General features: G+C 47.2%; 1 protein-coding gene across 1 annotated transcript in view; it reads left to right on the plus strand.

The window, feature by feature from the left end:
* LOC307244801 (interleukin-1 receptor accessory protein-like 1) overlaps window positions 1–15,000 on the plus strand; it is a gene marked incomplete at both ends in the record, with an annotated part of 266,700 nt that overhangs the window by 208,486 nt on the left and 43,214 nt on the right. The window contains one exon of the mRNA XM_080020106.1: window positions 11,135–11,267. Within this exon, the coding sequence (XP_079876232.1) occupies window positions 11,135–11,267 (133 nt within the window). The remainder of the gene's footprint in view (window positions 1–11,134; window positions 11,268–15,000) is intronic.

A 15,000-nucleotide genomic window follows, 5' to 3' on the forward strand; every position in this document is an offset into this window, starting at 1 on the left:
GCTGTAGAGGCTGGGCTGTAAGGCAACACAGAGCACTTCCCCTGATTATCTGTGCAGTGTCTTAATGTGACGTAGGACACAAAGGCAATAATAATAATAATAATAATAATAATGACACAGACACAAATGCGGCTTGATTCACCGCATGTCTTCAGAATAAGAACGCTCACAAAAACACTTGTCCCAGGCCCCCTTTAATTTACCCTCCGTGCACAACTTCCGATCACTTTGCCCACCTCTCCCCCCGCAAGTTTGTCGCCTCGTTCTGACCCCGTCACCTTTTACTCGTTTTTGTTGCTGTTCGCGTATATTTTCCTACTTGGAGCTGAGTATAAGCGTTTCAGCCCGAACGTCACGCTGACTGGGATGGACAATTGACACCAGGTTGACCGGATGCGCGGACAGATAATACAGGTCCGGCTGGAGCTGGAGTTTCCTCTCCCCGCGCCTCCGTAAGCCTCCCCGATCTCGGCCGGAGAGCTGTCTCCACCCGACCGCTCACCGAAAGCCGGGGCCGTGCAGCCGAAATAAGGTCCCTACCGCTGAGGTGCGGGGCGACCGTGTTAAATTGACGCTGCCGGGGCAAGCCAGGAAACTGCCGCTCGATTATAGGGGAAAAAAAAGAGCACTGGGTTGTTTTACCTGCGGAAGGTGTTTTTACGCCCCGAAGAGTGGCACAGGACAGATTTTCATTCATCGATTTTTCAGAAGTGTCGAGCTTTCCCGCCGTTCTGCCAGCATTCTGCTGGAAATTATATGATTATAGTTATTCTACTGTCGGCTTTCAAAAGGGTCTTGGATGGCTCGCTTTGTCGTTCACTGATATTGTGTAATGCATGAAAGTACGAGTCGCAGCGGAGGCGCTTTTTTAGCGAAACAGGGACATTTTGTCTCGGTGATTAGGAGGTTAAACTCGTGAAAGTAACTACCATAAAGTACGGGGTTTACGGGGAGTCCATTATAACCGAGAAAAAAAAACGCCCCCCCCGGAAATATATAAGCAAGGCGGACGGAGGCACTTTCTTTCCTTTCGTGTTCAAAGAACTCCGTCGCCGAGAGTTTCACATTTCGTTTGCGGCCAAGCGGCACGTCGGAGGGAAGCCGCGGCAGTGAATGGATTACTTTCACCGGGTGCGGGGATGAGAAGTCAGTGAGGCTCAACCGATCCCCCGGGTCTCTCTCACAGCCCCGGCCCGGAGGAGGAGGTGTAGCCGGCCTGGGAAGTGGCGGCCATGGTTCAGAGGTGACCTGCAAGGGCTCTGCGACCTTCCACTTAGTGCCGTTTAGTCTCTTTTTCCTCCCAGCCGGTTCCCCCTTTCCCCTCCCCTCTGTGTCTGCCGCGCCTTACCAAAGCTTCCAAAGCCTGAATTTTTCCAGGGCCTCGCTTCGGCGGGTTTTAAACCGCGCGCCGCCGCTCAGGGGCCCCGTCCGAGCCCGGCGACGGAGCCCAGTCCTTGGAAGAACTCAGTCAAGGTTAAACAGCGGCGTCCCCCCGCGCCTCCCACCGGAGGGATGGCGTGAGACTTTTAACACAGTCGAGACGGAAGAACCATCTCTCTCTTCCCCATGGAGGTCTGCCGCAGCACAGGCTGCCTGAGGGTCTCTCAGGTGAGCAGAGCAGCGGTGCCAGACTCCCGAACGACTCTTTGAAACTACCCGCGTGTCGGGAGTCACAAAAAAAGGATTGTCGGTCCCTAATTCGTTTGGGGCTCGGTGGCTGCGGCCAGGCACACGGGCCGAACGGAGCCCGGGTCTTGATTCGTGACCGAGAAGCGCCGTGAGAGCCGGGAGTCACGCACGCACCCACCCAGCTGCGAGCCTAACAAGCTCTTTAAGTTCCGGTTCAGTGGGCGACTCTCCGACTCGCAAACGGAAAATAATTTCCGAGGATTCATTCAACGTGGCGTTTGTAATAATTCCTATTGAATGGGGCTGATTTACACTTTACCTCCCACTGAAATGAATAACTGTGACGGAATTAAATGATTCCAGTCAGAATACCATTCACAACCAATCGACCCGTACTTAAAGTCCCCGTGAAGTGGATTCGGTGAATTGTTTCTAAACCCTTTAAACATGTGAAAGAGTAATCGCTGAAAACATGTGAAAAGACTGAACGATGTCGTACTGAGTTGTGGAGTTAGACCGTTAAACTGTCTCTCGGCATTTTTGTGTTCACGATTTTTTTAGGCGGGGCTAAATCATGACTCGATGGCGTGGAGCGGCCCCCTCCCCCCAACACTATGTAAACACCGGGTCGGAATGGGAGCGTCGGTGGTGAAATTAGCCAAGCTCACAGCCCCGGAGTTTGGGATAAAGCGCCGTTTTGGGAACAAACACCTGGGAGCGTAAGGCGTCCTCAGCGAGAGCGTGAACTCATGCCACGCCCGCTCGGGACCAGAAAGAACCCTCCCGTTGGGTCGGTTACATTAGCATTAGCTGCATGCGAGAAGGCCGTGGAGCCCCCACCTGGCTGCGGAGGAGCCAGGTCGGGGGCACCGGAAGGCGGGGAGTCCCGCAGCCAGACAGCTGCACTTTGAGGTGAGCAACTACACGCCCAGGACTGGGCTCAGCACAACATTTAAACATGGGAGTTACTCCCATGTAAAGGTTTATTTATTATCACATGGTTAGCGCAATGTGGCGTGGTTTCAGCGTCTTCAGCAGACACGCCCCCAGCACCTCAGGGCAGAGGAAACTGTTTTGTTGGTCACGATCTTGAAACCGAATTTTATATACTTGTCGATTTTTTTTTTTAATCAGTCAGATTTGCCAGGCTGGTTGATAAGACATTTTTCTGCGATGTGGAGAAACTCACGTTATTCATTGTTTCTTTACTGGGACTTTAATCGTGGCTAAATACCGTTCCAACTCGGTTCTTTCCTCAGTTTAGTCTTTCTGAGAACTACTTTTTCTCGTGCTTGAGTCGACACTCTTCAAAGCGAACACGTTTTCCTCACATGCGGGAATTACCACGGGCGCCGCGGCCACACGCCACCGTCAAGCGGCGGACGGTACGGCGGGGGGAGGGGAAATAAATAACAGATAGATAAATAGATATCAGATAAATACATCTACAAAGCCTTCGTCTACCACCGCGTACACGCCTGGCAAGGCCGTCGGAGAGGGAGGGAGCGTCCGTTCAAAAGTTGACCGCGCCGGGCGCCGCACTCGGCCGCTGCCCCTCCCCCGCCGCTGCGTAACCCGCGTCGCCGCCGCTCGACGCCGCGTCTGCGGAACATTTTCCGGACTAACCTTTTAAAATGGTCCATTAACGCGTAATGAGCTTTTCACGAGGGGAATTCAGCTGGGACTCCTACACGAGAGACTATGAGCAACGTTGTTTGACGCGAGGTCCTTTTTTTTTTTTTTCTCTCTCTCTCTCTCTCTCTCTCCACAATTGCGCCGCGGCGTGATAAGCCGCCCGTCTTTGCGCGCTACGGGAACGTCTGCGCCGAGGGTGCAGGTGTTATATTCCGGAAAATGTCACGCTCTGCCCCACGAGCACGGGCCGCGGCCGATTTGCTTCCTTGGTATTGTTCCTCCCAACCCCCCACCTCTGCTGGCTTCCAGTCCAGCGCTGCTCATATTCTATGTGATTTGGTGTGGTTGTTGAGTGCCATGTGCGTCACGGAGGAGCGCTTGGATGACCGAGTGTGATCCAAAGGCGGCAAACGCTGATTAAGGGCCGGGATGTGTGTGTGTGTGTGTGTGTGTGTGTGTGTGTGTGTGTGTGTGTTTTCGAAATATCTATCAATAACACATAAATAAACAAGAACAATCTCCTCCAGACCGGGGAAACCGAAGAGGGAACCTCAACAAACGTAAAAATAAAAAATAAAAAAAAAGTCATCCCCTTGGCCATCTGCGAAGGTCTCGCGCCGTCTACATGAAATGCAGGCTGAGCTACTAATCATTTTCCCCCGTTTGGAATAATGTATCAAATACCTACCGATTCGACAGTAAACGGTGAATCTTGGTCGTTGGTCTCTCTCTCTCTCTCTCTCTCTCTCTCTCTCCCTCTCTCTCTCTGTCCCGGGCGTCTTGCACATGTTGTCCCAGCTGTGGCGAGTTAGCGTGGCGGTGAAATGAACCAATCAGAGGCAAAGAGTGAAGATTAGCCGTCCGTCTATTCTTCTGCCAGAATGGCTGAGGCCTGCTCTGCATGCCGCACTGAAACAATATGCAATATGCCCGCACGCCTGAGTGAGGAAATGCATATTCATTATTTGGCTTTAATTGCCTTTGAGCCAAATTGCATCTGGTCTCGATATGTTACTTGTATTGCAGGGTATTCCAAAGTACGCTAAATAAGTGTTAAATACTGTATGTCCCAAACCCAAATAGTCATGAAAGGTACATCTAGTATGAACCTTATAGGCTCATATAGGCTGCTGCTATATACAGTATGTTATAGATAACATGAACTCACAAAGGGTACTGCTATATATAATACTGTTATAGATAACATGAACTCACAAAGGGTACTGCTATATATAATACTGTTATAGATAACATGAACTCACAAAGGGTACTGCTGTATATAATACTGTTATAGATAACATGAACTCACAAAGGGTACTGCTGTATATAATACTGTTATAGATAACATGAACTCACAAAGGGTACTGCTTGAATAATACTGTTATAGATATCATGAACTCACAAACGGTACTGCTATATATAATACTGATACTCGCATGCGGGACGCAGTGGACACAGTTTGTTTTTCGGCGTAATTCGCCAGCCCTCCCTCGCAGCAACAAGTTTGGCGGGGGAGGGTAGCAATTCTCAGCCTGCAGTGCGCCGCGGCCGCCGTCCCGCGCTCTCTGTGACTAAAAGATGGTTTAGGAGAGACAGATAACGGAGAGGCGGAGTGAGAGAGGGGGGGGGGGGAGAGAGAGCGGAGACAATCGCATTAAGACTTATTTTCTCACCCTGCTGACCAAGGACGGGCTTTGGGAATCGGAAGCGCCCCCCAGTGACTGTGTCTGGATGTGTTCGCTGCGGGGATGGAAAATTGATTCGTCCGTACAGTTTATGCAAAGATTAACCGTGCGGCCCATTAGACCCGGCGGGGAGGGAACCGCTGCATGCCGGGAGCGACTTATTCTTTGACAGTTGTAAGTTATTTTGGGGCGTCGGACGGGGGCTCCGTCTGTGGCCGAAAGTATGACCGAACGTGACCCGACTGCAACGCGCGGACGCTGTCCACGGAAGGAAGACGGTTCCTGCCCCAGACCTCCAGCGGTCTCTCTGTGATCCGTCCCCTGGCTCGCAGCGTCTGCCGAAAAGCTCAACCCTTGAACAATTAGACAGCTTCCAACAAGCGCGCTATTACAGGAGAGGTTCCCTATGTTTACGAGCCAGGCCTTTATTAAAGTCTTAGTTTCCATCGTTTGTAAAACCCTGGCTGAATGTTACTGTTGGGAAACGTACCACTCTGCTGCATCTTCTCGCTGCGCTTCGGCCGGCGCAGTCCAGTTGCCTGAAAAAAAACGAAACATGAAATCTTCTTTTAGAAACGGTAATAGCCCCTTGTCACATAATTGGCTGTTGCCGCAGTACTTCCAGAGCGCAACGCTGGCTAGGGAAGGTTGCCAGCAGGAAGGCACGCAATTTCCTGTTTCTAGTCACAAAGAACATGATGAGACGTGTGTTTTGCAACCATATTCTTCCTGTATGACTTATAAAGACTGCCTGACATTTTTTTCATTTTTTTTGCAAGATTCTCATTTGCGAAAAAGGAGATGAAACTATTTTTAAAGGCTTAAACAAGACTTGCATATGAAGACAGTGAGAAGCTGCAGCAGGGTTAAGCTCAGTTTTTCAATAGTAAAGCGTTGAGCCAGGTGGCGCTACTAACAGTTAGAAACGATGCAATCAACGTTTTATGTAAATGTACATTTCTGGGGGGAAACCAACATTTTTAATAAGGCCCGAGTTGAAAAATGGAGAATAAAAGGAGATCCTACACCCGATGACGTGAACCGCATCCCCGAAAAGGCCTTCTGGATAAATAAAAAAATACGGTCTCCCAGCATGACACAGCACAGCGCTGTTAGCCCAGCGGTGCAGCTGTCAGCGCTGCAACGCGGCACGACCCACGGCTGAAGCCTCTTGACATCAAAGGTGCTGCACAAAAGGAGCCGTGTTTCCTTTCGCTGTTGTCTGCGCCCGTCGACGCGGCGTTCGCCTTGCCCGCCTCGTCGCTGAACCGGCCGTCCTCGAGCTCTGCGGCTCCACAGAGACCCCTGGTGGCCGGCGACGGTGCTGTGACGGTGCTGTGTGTGTGTGTGTGTGTGTGTGTGTGTGTGTGTGTCTGTGTGTGTGTGTGTGTGTGTGTGTGTGTGTGTATAAACACACATTCTGTATATCAAAGACCACATGCACACACGCACACACACACACACACACACACACACACACACACACACACACACACACACACACACACACACGCACCGTTATCACTCGACCATGGACAATATTTTTTCGTTGAGCTGCGGGACAAAATGCAAAACCGTCTCCCAGTTGGGGACAAGCTGTTTTTTCTTTTTTTTTTTTTTTTCACATTCTCCACCCTATTTGGTCTTTCGGAAACTTTGAATTTGATTTTTTTTTTCTCTTGACGGCATTAGACCGCAAAAGCGCGCGGGGGGGGGGGGGGTGCCAAATTAGAGCGGGGGCTGAGTCAAATAAAACTCCAATTATTTTTGAATGAGCAAGTGCCCAATTAAAGTATACGCCGGCGCTGTCGCCCATTTGTCCGACTTCTGACTCACCTTGCCACGAGGCCACGCTGATCACGGGGCCGTCAACAAAAGCCGCGTCGATCCAAACCTCCCCTGCCCTCCTTGATGGTTATGGCTCTGGCCAAATAATTTGCAGTTATTCCCTTCTCTTGTTTGTTTGTTTATGTATTTATTTCCCCCACACTCCTAGGTTTCTACGCTGTCGGCCGCAGTGCAGTGGCGCGCTGTGCCGTCGTGATTGGTGCGGGAAGGAGAGCGAGGGATCTGTGGAGAATCAGGAATCCCAGATTCAGCTGACAGAAGGAGGCGGGAGAGGAGGAGAGATGGGAGAGAAATGGAGAAAGAGAAAGGGAATCGGAAAAATGTGAAATGTGCTGAAAAGAGAAACCGAGGCGGCTTCAAATGGGTTTATCTCTTCCCCAGACGGCCCGGCGTATGTGTTTCGAAATGAGGGCAGGAGGGGTAAAAAGAACCTCTCCTTCAGCGGATGGAAAGACAGCGAAGTAAATAAAATAGGCGGAGGAAGTGTGGATCTGTCAGGTCAAAGAGGGTTTTGGGTCGGTGGGTCCTTGTGGGTCCTTCCGCCGCCCACCCAGACACCGACGATAAGCCGCCCCGCACCGCTTTTCTATTTCTCCGTCATCCCACGTCATCCCCATCTCTCCATCTCTCTGTGTCTGATTCTGTCGCTCACCCGCCCGCCCTGCCTTTTTTCTCGGTCTGGCGTCCGCCTCGGTCTCACTCGGTTTCTCCAAACTGGTGCGTGGGCGTGGTTTACCTGGGGAAGAGACGGCACCAGGACGCACTATGGGTTGAAGACAAGCCGGCGGAGGCACTGTGATGCTCCGGGCAATGTTCTGCTGGGAAGCCTTGGGTCCTGTCATTCATGTGGATGTTGCTTTGACGCGTACCACCTACCTAAACATTGTTGCAGAACAAACTACACCGCTTCATAGCAACGGTGTTCTCCGATGGCGGTGGCCTCTTTCAGCGGGGTAACGCGCCCTGCCACGCTGCAAAGAATGGGATGGTTTCACGGAGCATGACAAAGAGTTCAAGGTGTTGACTTGGCCTTCAAATTCCCCAGATCTCAATCCGATGGAGCATCTGTGGGATGTGCTGGAACAACAAGCCCGATCCACGGAGGGCCCCGCCTCGCAACTTACAGGACTTAAAGGATCTGCTGCTAATGTCTTGGCGCCAGATACCAGATACCAACAGGCGGGTGGTTTTAATGTTGTGTGTGTATATATATATCAGATACACAACATAATATGACATAACATATTTTTATATTGTCTTTATTTTATTTTCATGGTTATAATTTTATGTGGATATATTTCTTACATTTTGCTTAACTTCTTTTTGACATTACTTTCTGTTTGTTCTGGAAGCACCGCCAGTCCCAGAAAACCTGACTCAAATTCCTTGTACGTGTAAGCCAATAAAGCCTGATTCTTATTCTGATAACATATACAACACAGGATATTATGGTGTTCATGCATTTAGGGCTCATTCTTTCTCCGTATTGCTGAACCGTACGGCGGGCTGGGGGTGCCGGCGTAGTTTGAGACGGCGCCTCTTGAGTGTGCGGAACATCACCAGAGAAGAGTAAAACCGATATTGTTCAGGAGCTTTTTTGATGCATAAGAATGTTAGCTCCGAGCATGTTGCTCCAGAAGAAGAGGTAAAAAAAAAGGCATGCGTTTGTGGTTGAGTTTGTGTCAGAGCAAGTTTTTCTTCCCCCACCACCCGAGAGAGCACCTGAGGAGGGAGTACAATAGTACAGAAGTATTGATGGTTTTTTTGTTTTTTTTGTGAGTTGTGTTATTTTTGGGCAGCGTATGAAGATCGACCCTTATATCACACAGGTAAACACAAGTCAAGCTATCGCCCCACAGTTGTTGCAGAGATGCTAGAAAGATTTTTATTTTTTATGATACAATAGTATTTCTTCGGAATGTAGTTTTATTAAACTGTTTACAGATTGGGGGGAATAGGAGTGCAGACATACAGTTGTATGTCTGCACTCCTAAGTTGTGCCAAATTTATTTGTGTTGCACATTTCATCCACAGGGGTGAATTCAAAGTGAATTCACAGAAATTATATATATATATATATATATATATTGTGGTGTGGTGTGGTTTAAGCAGCCAAACCCGTCTTGGGTCGAGGTAATTGGGCCCGGGATCAAGGTGGCTGTACGCCTGTTGCCTGTTAGAGCAATCAACTAGCAACAGGTAAATCACCCATCCCCACACACACACACGGGGAGAACCCCTGTCATGAAAATGTTCCATCTGCTCTCGGCTTGTTACATCTTACCCACTCTCTACAATAATCTGGTGTGTTTGCAACGTCTCTGCCTGTGTCTCTGTGTCGGGGGGCCCTGAACACGCCACTCGGATCTGCCACACACACATAAATACATATATATATACATATGCACACATATATATCCCCCTCGTGCCACCAAAACAGCCCTGCAGATCCTTTAAATTCTGTAAATTGATCAAATAATTTCAGTTATAGTAGTCCAGATGAAATGTATGATTAGTCTCATATTACGCCTAATCTGAGTCTGCGAAACCATCGCACACTGTCCGTCAATCAACTTAATACACAACCCTTCGAACAGAGGTCCCCGTTAAGACTGAGCGCTTCTCTTCAGGTTTTGTTTTGTTTTCCCATCCCGTTCTTTGATGACCCTTCCCAGCAGCACTCTCTCCTGATGCCTCTATACCGTCTCTTGGAATAAACCATAAATGGATTTTAGTGAAAAACAACACAAGGCTGCAGCACACCAGCAGCTAGCAGAAGTGACTCAGACTAGCGGCATAGGTAAAGTTGCTAGAAAAGATTGTATTTGCTTGTTTTGATGTTTTTCTGCCATAGGAGGGTTTGGTACCAGTTTGATTCCGGGCCTCGTACCGAGGAGGAGAGCAAGCAATGCCCTTGAGCTCGGTTCAGCGATTCAGCTCTGGGAGAAAGCGATTCAGCTCTGCTGAAAGCCATGCAAAATAGATAAGTCGAACGGAAAAGAAAGTGGATGGTGGCCACTGTAACCCTGCAGTTTTAATAATAGTGTGTCTCATACGGCTTTTGGTTCCCTCAAATGCAGCTCACATTTATTTCTGACAGGAGGGTACGTTCTCCTTTGTTGTGATGATGGTTGAAAAGAGAAATGATATCTTTCCACATTTGCCTCTATTGATTCTGAGCATACATTTTGTACAGAATAATGGGAGGTACTGTATACAGGTACTCCTCACTTAATGGACGAGTTCCGTTCCTCGGACCAGGACGTTAAAGGGAATTGGTGGATAAGTGAGGACCCGTGTTATTTCACGGTAAGGGGGCGTGGCCATTGTGAACGCTAGTGTAGGGAATCCTGACAGTCTGTGGGAACGAGAATGACACCGGGAACGATGAGATGAGATAGTATATATAGTATACATAGTTTATACAGTGTATATAATGTATATAGTGTATGTAGTATATAAAGGATGATGCACGATGAGATGCTTAATGCTGAGCCGCGGCTTGCGTGATGCGTGCGTATTGCTCAATACCGACTGGTCGGAGAGGTGGTGGTGAGTCAGAACAGTTGTTTAACAGGTAGGTCGTTAAGTGAGGAGTACCTGTATTAGTGCATCATGCATTATAGGTAGAAATGGAATTAGACAAAAAAACGAATTCCATTGGACTTTTTTATCCAAAACCTTCTTGTTTTCCCCCCATCTGTTGCCACGGCTCACTCCATCCCTCCATAAAGGGTAGACGTTATCATTTTGCCATTCTCTCCTATGATCCTTTAACTTTTTCCTTTGGTGCCTTCACAACACCCTCACCTCTCTACCTGTGCTACAGTTTGACCCTGAATAGGTTTCTGAAAGCATAACCTCCTCGACCCAAAATGCCTGCGTCCAAAGCCCAATTCTTTTCACCTTTGGGGTAAGTCAAGTTTTAGTCACATGGCGTGGCTCAACGCCAGTCAATCCGCTGTAACCTTGGTGGCTGCTGAGCTTTCAAGCTCTTGGTAGTCCGGTCTGGACTATCTGCTGAGGAGGAAATGCCCCTCAAGCCTAACCTGTCAATCATGCTCCGCCCCACCCCTTGAACTTTGCCGAACTGGTATCACTTTTGGTTTTATCCAGGTATCCAACGACAAGCGTTGCAAGACCCCCTCTCCTATTAAGGCTAAGAAGCCTTGCGGAGGAGGAGCATCACATTTGGCGATGTCGGTGCTTTTTCTATGGCTTCCTCGAGGGGCTGCGACTGTCCAAAGTCACTGACAAACCCCTTTCCTATCCTTTCACAAATCTTGAAGTTTGATCACCTTTTGTTGACCCTGTATCCTGTTTGCGGTCTCCCACAGGAAGTCCTCTGAACCTCACGTGCCGGGCCTTCTTCGGGTACAGCGGCGACGTCAGCCCGCTCATCTACTGGATGAAGGGGGAGAAGTTCATCGAAGATCTGGATGAGGAGAGGGTTCAGGAGAGCGACATCAAGTGAGTCAATTTACCGACTCGTTCTGCGGAGAGAAGTCAGCCTTTGGCCTCGCCACTTTTCAAAACACTCCCTTAAAAAATGTAATTATTTGTTTCATCTATATGTTTGTAAATTCAATTTAAGGTGAGATTGAGGTATCATTTTTCCTCAGGATTCAATGGTTGATGAAATCACACATTATATCACACATCACACATTAAATCCTCATTTATAAAATTGGCTATTACTATTAATGGTCGCCAGGCTTGAGCCTGATTCTGAAGCATTTCGGCACTTTTATTTAACAGAAGACGATCAACAGGCTAAATGATTTAAGCCTAGTTACCATAGATACTCGACCACAGACACCAGACCTACAGTAGCAATAAAATACATTTTATTTACTAAAGTATTTATTTTATGGTACCGATAAATGTTTCACAAAGCTATTAAATAATGCAGACCACCATGCATTCTTTGTAATTGAACTATATATATATTCGCACACGGTGCAGGCATTATGCACCAGTGATGAGTGTGCTTTACTTTTGTGGTCACTCTTTCTCTGGCACGAAAGATAACCACAGTAAGGAGAAGCACGGACAAAATCCCTATTCAGTCAAGGCGTTGGATTTGTTTGCTAGTCCAGACTTTCACTAATAATTTGTAAAACTTTATAAACAAAATGGTGCATTGCATCATTGAAAGAGACACAACGCCGTCTCTTGCCAAACTAGGTGGAAGCTTAGATGTGTCAATAGGTAGAAGGCACATAGAAATAAGAAAAGCTACATTTCTAAACACACTGCGCAAGTTCAAGTTCAACTGAGGTGGTGTCAGTTTTGAAGCCGCCCGCAACTTTATCAACCTACCTGAACCTGACTCATTCTATCTTTTTTCTGCCTTTGCAACACAAACAACCTACGCCCATGGTTGGCTAAATGAAAAGTCAAGTGTTTAGAAAGAAATTAAGGCTACGGAGTGTCCGCAGGTGCTCCCTCACATTGGACATGGAAATATGTGATTCCAGCCAAAATTTTCACTGCCACCAGGTATTATGCAATTTGCTTGTAACAAAGGCATCGAACCGAACTCTGCGGCACCAAACGGAACTAAGTATGCAGAGCTAATGAGATAAATAAGATGATCTATGAAAACAGCTAACAGATTCTGAATTGATAATTGGAAATTGTTTTTTTCCTGATGAAACAAACAAAGCAGTCGAAGCAGTGGAAGCCAACCGGGAGCAGGGTCAAAACTGATAATGGCCAAATGGACTAAAAAGAAAAAAATAAATCACGCAAAACCCGGTTGCTAACAAAACCATTGGCAGAGAGTTTGTGGAAAAATCCAAAGACCACTGATGGGATGACTGGCTTAAGTCCATGTGTTGACCGGTTGCAATCTGGGCCTCGTTTCCCAAAAGCATTTTAAGGCTAAGATGATGGTAAAAAAAACCTTCTTACACAGATTCTCCAACTTGGTGCATTTCCCCAAATCATCTAAACTGAAGACGCTCTTAGAAATGAATGTACATTAAGGAGTGAAGGGTGAGTGCGTTTTTGAAGCAGTTAGACCTTTATTTATCTTGCACTGTTTGAGGTTGGTCTGGGATCTACTGCTCATCACTCCGGCGCGGTGTACAGCAAACATAGTCATACTTAATGAGCGAGAAGGAGTGAAGGGCTTGAATCTCCCCATTGGATAGAGTAGAGCCGGCAGGTGGATGCGAGGGAGGTGGAGGGAGCGCGGCAAAGCAGCAAGCAAGCAGGCACAAAAGCAGGTAGAGCCAGAGGAATCGGCTGTGTCATTTAAATAGGTCGGCCCATAAGGACGCGGAAGCGCGTGGCGCGGTCAAGTTGTCTAACGCAACTAGCTCCGCACGCTACGCATCATTTTTTCATTCGTTGTTGTTTTTTAATGTTCTTGTCATTATATTGTTACCAAAGCAACTGTTGAATCTTTCTTAGAATAAAAGTGATGTTTGATGCAACGACATTGATCTTCAAATTACAAATGTAAAATTAAATGCGAACAAGGGAAACCAGAGTGGGAAAATAATGAAACATTGTATTTCAAAATAGATTTCCAACCAAACGTTGACGCGATGTTAACTCTGAAGCTTGTGTCATGTAAGATAACCCATAGAAAATGGACTTAACTCAAATCAATCGATATAGGGCAAACTAGGCTCTGGTTAGTGGATTGGACGGGAGAAAAATGATGCCACAAAATGTTTGGTCTTCAGAAAAGGGCTTGAGTTTTTCTGCTCGCGAGTAAAGAATCGCTATCGATTCCGGTCGTATTTGTGTTTTACCTGCAGGATGATATAATTCCCTTCAGGCAAAAATCTATAGCAGCCAGAGCTGTCGTTCTACAACTTAATAGAGGAATCATCATTTTCCACACCTCTGTGTACAAAACAGCGGTCGGCTTAAACTCGACAAGCGCGCAGGGATGGAAAGAAATTGGAGATGCACTTGTCAGCTGGAGGCCCCTTAGTCTTTCAATTACAAACTCTGTTACCATGACCTGTTTAATGATCTGTTTGGGTCGACCTCTGTGGCACCGGAAAATCTGAAATCAGAAACATTCTCACGCTCACATTTCCTCCGGCTCTCGCCAGCTGGGAAACACTGACTACCATTCCCTCCTTTTGTTTAATTTTGACCTTTATTCTCCCAGACAGGTCAATTAAAACCCAATCATTATTTACAGCGACAGTCTGGTCCAGTAAAACGCCTCCAGTGGGAAAGGGTAACAAAAAGATATAAATTACAAATAACATCCTGGAAGGATTTTTATGGCCTTACTTACAAGATAAGCAGAGCTCCAAAAGCAACTAGTTACAACTACTGTCTTTTCAGTATTTGTGTACTTTTTCATCTGGTGTGGTACTTTATTGGGTGTAACTAAAACCCAGTAGTTAGACATTTACTTGATTTATTTTCTAACAATGTATTGTACTTGTGTGTTACCATTTTCAATTTTGATAAGTTGCAAATTAAGAATTTTAGCATTAATCCATATATACCAGTTTAAAGAGGACGTATTATTCTCCTTTTCAACAAGTCAATATAGGTAACTGAGGTCCCCAAAACATGTTCTTGAAGTTTTCTGCTGAAAATACCTCTCAGATTATTCATCTGAGCCATTCTAACATGCCTCTGTGCCGTCCTGTTCCAAAACAGGCTGTTTCAGTGCTTTCCGCTTTAAATAGTAATGAGCAGCCAGGCCCCTAGTTCCGTGAGCCAATGGGGTTTGAGCTTGACTCCGTTTCCATTGTATGCAGTCTGTAAGCTTTCACTAATTACACCCTATCACGACGCTAAAATCTGTTTCTGAAGCAATCCTGTTGCTGAATCTTTACTCGTATTAGGTCTGTACAAAGCCTCATTTAAAAGGTTGTTCCGTCTTTCAACCGCGGCGTCTGGAGCGGCGCGGAGCTTGGCGCGCCGCAGGCTACGGCAGTGCTTGTGGCTTTTTTTGTGTCGTTCAATCACGGAAACCTCGGAAAGTGAAAAAATAAAATAGATAAAATAAATACATCTACGATTTGGTTCTGGAGAAATGCGGAGCGGCTCGTGTGCCGCAGCCTGGGTTACGGTCGACCCTCCGTGGATACACACACACACACACACACACACACACAGTAGAGATATCAATTCCTCTTTCTTTTAAAAGTTTTGTGCTGGTCTCTGCAGCCATCACTAGTACTTCCCATACTTATCTCTAAGCGTCGATGCGAGCCGG

This window comes from Zeus faber, assembly GCF_960531495.2.
Source record: "Zeus faber genome assembly, chromosome: 2".
In the NCBI taxonomy this organism is placed as follows: Eukaryota; Metazoa; Chordata; class Actinopteri; order Zeiformes; family Zeidae; genus Zeus; species Zeus faber.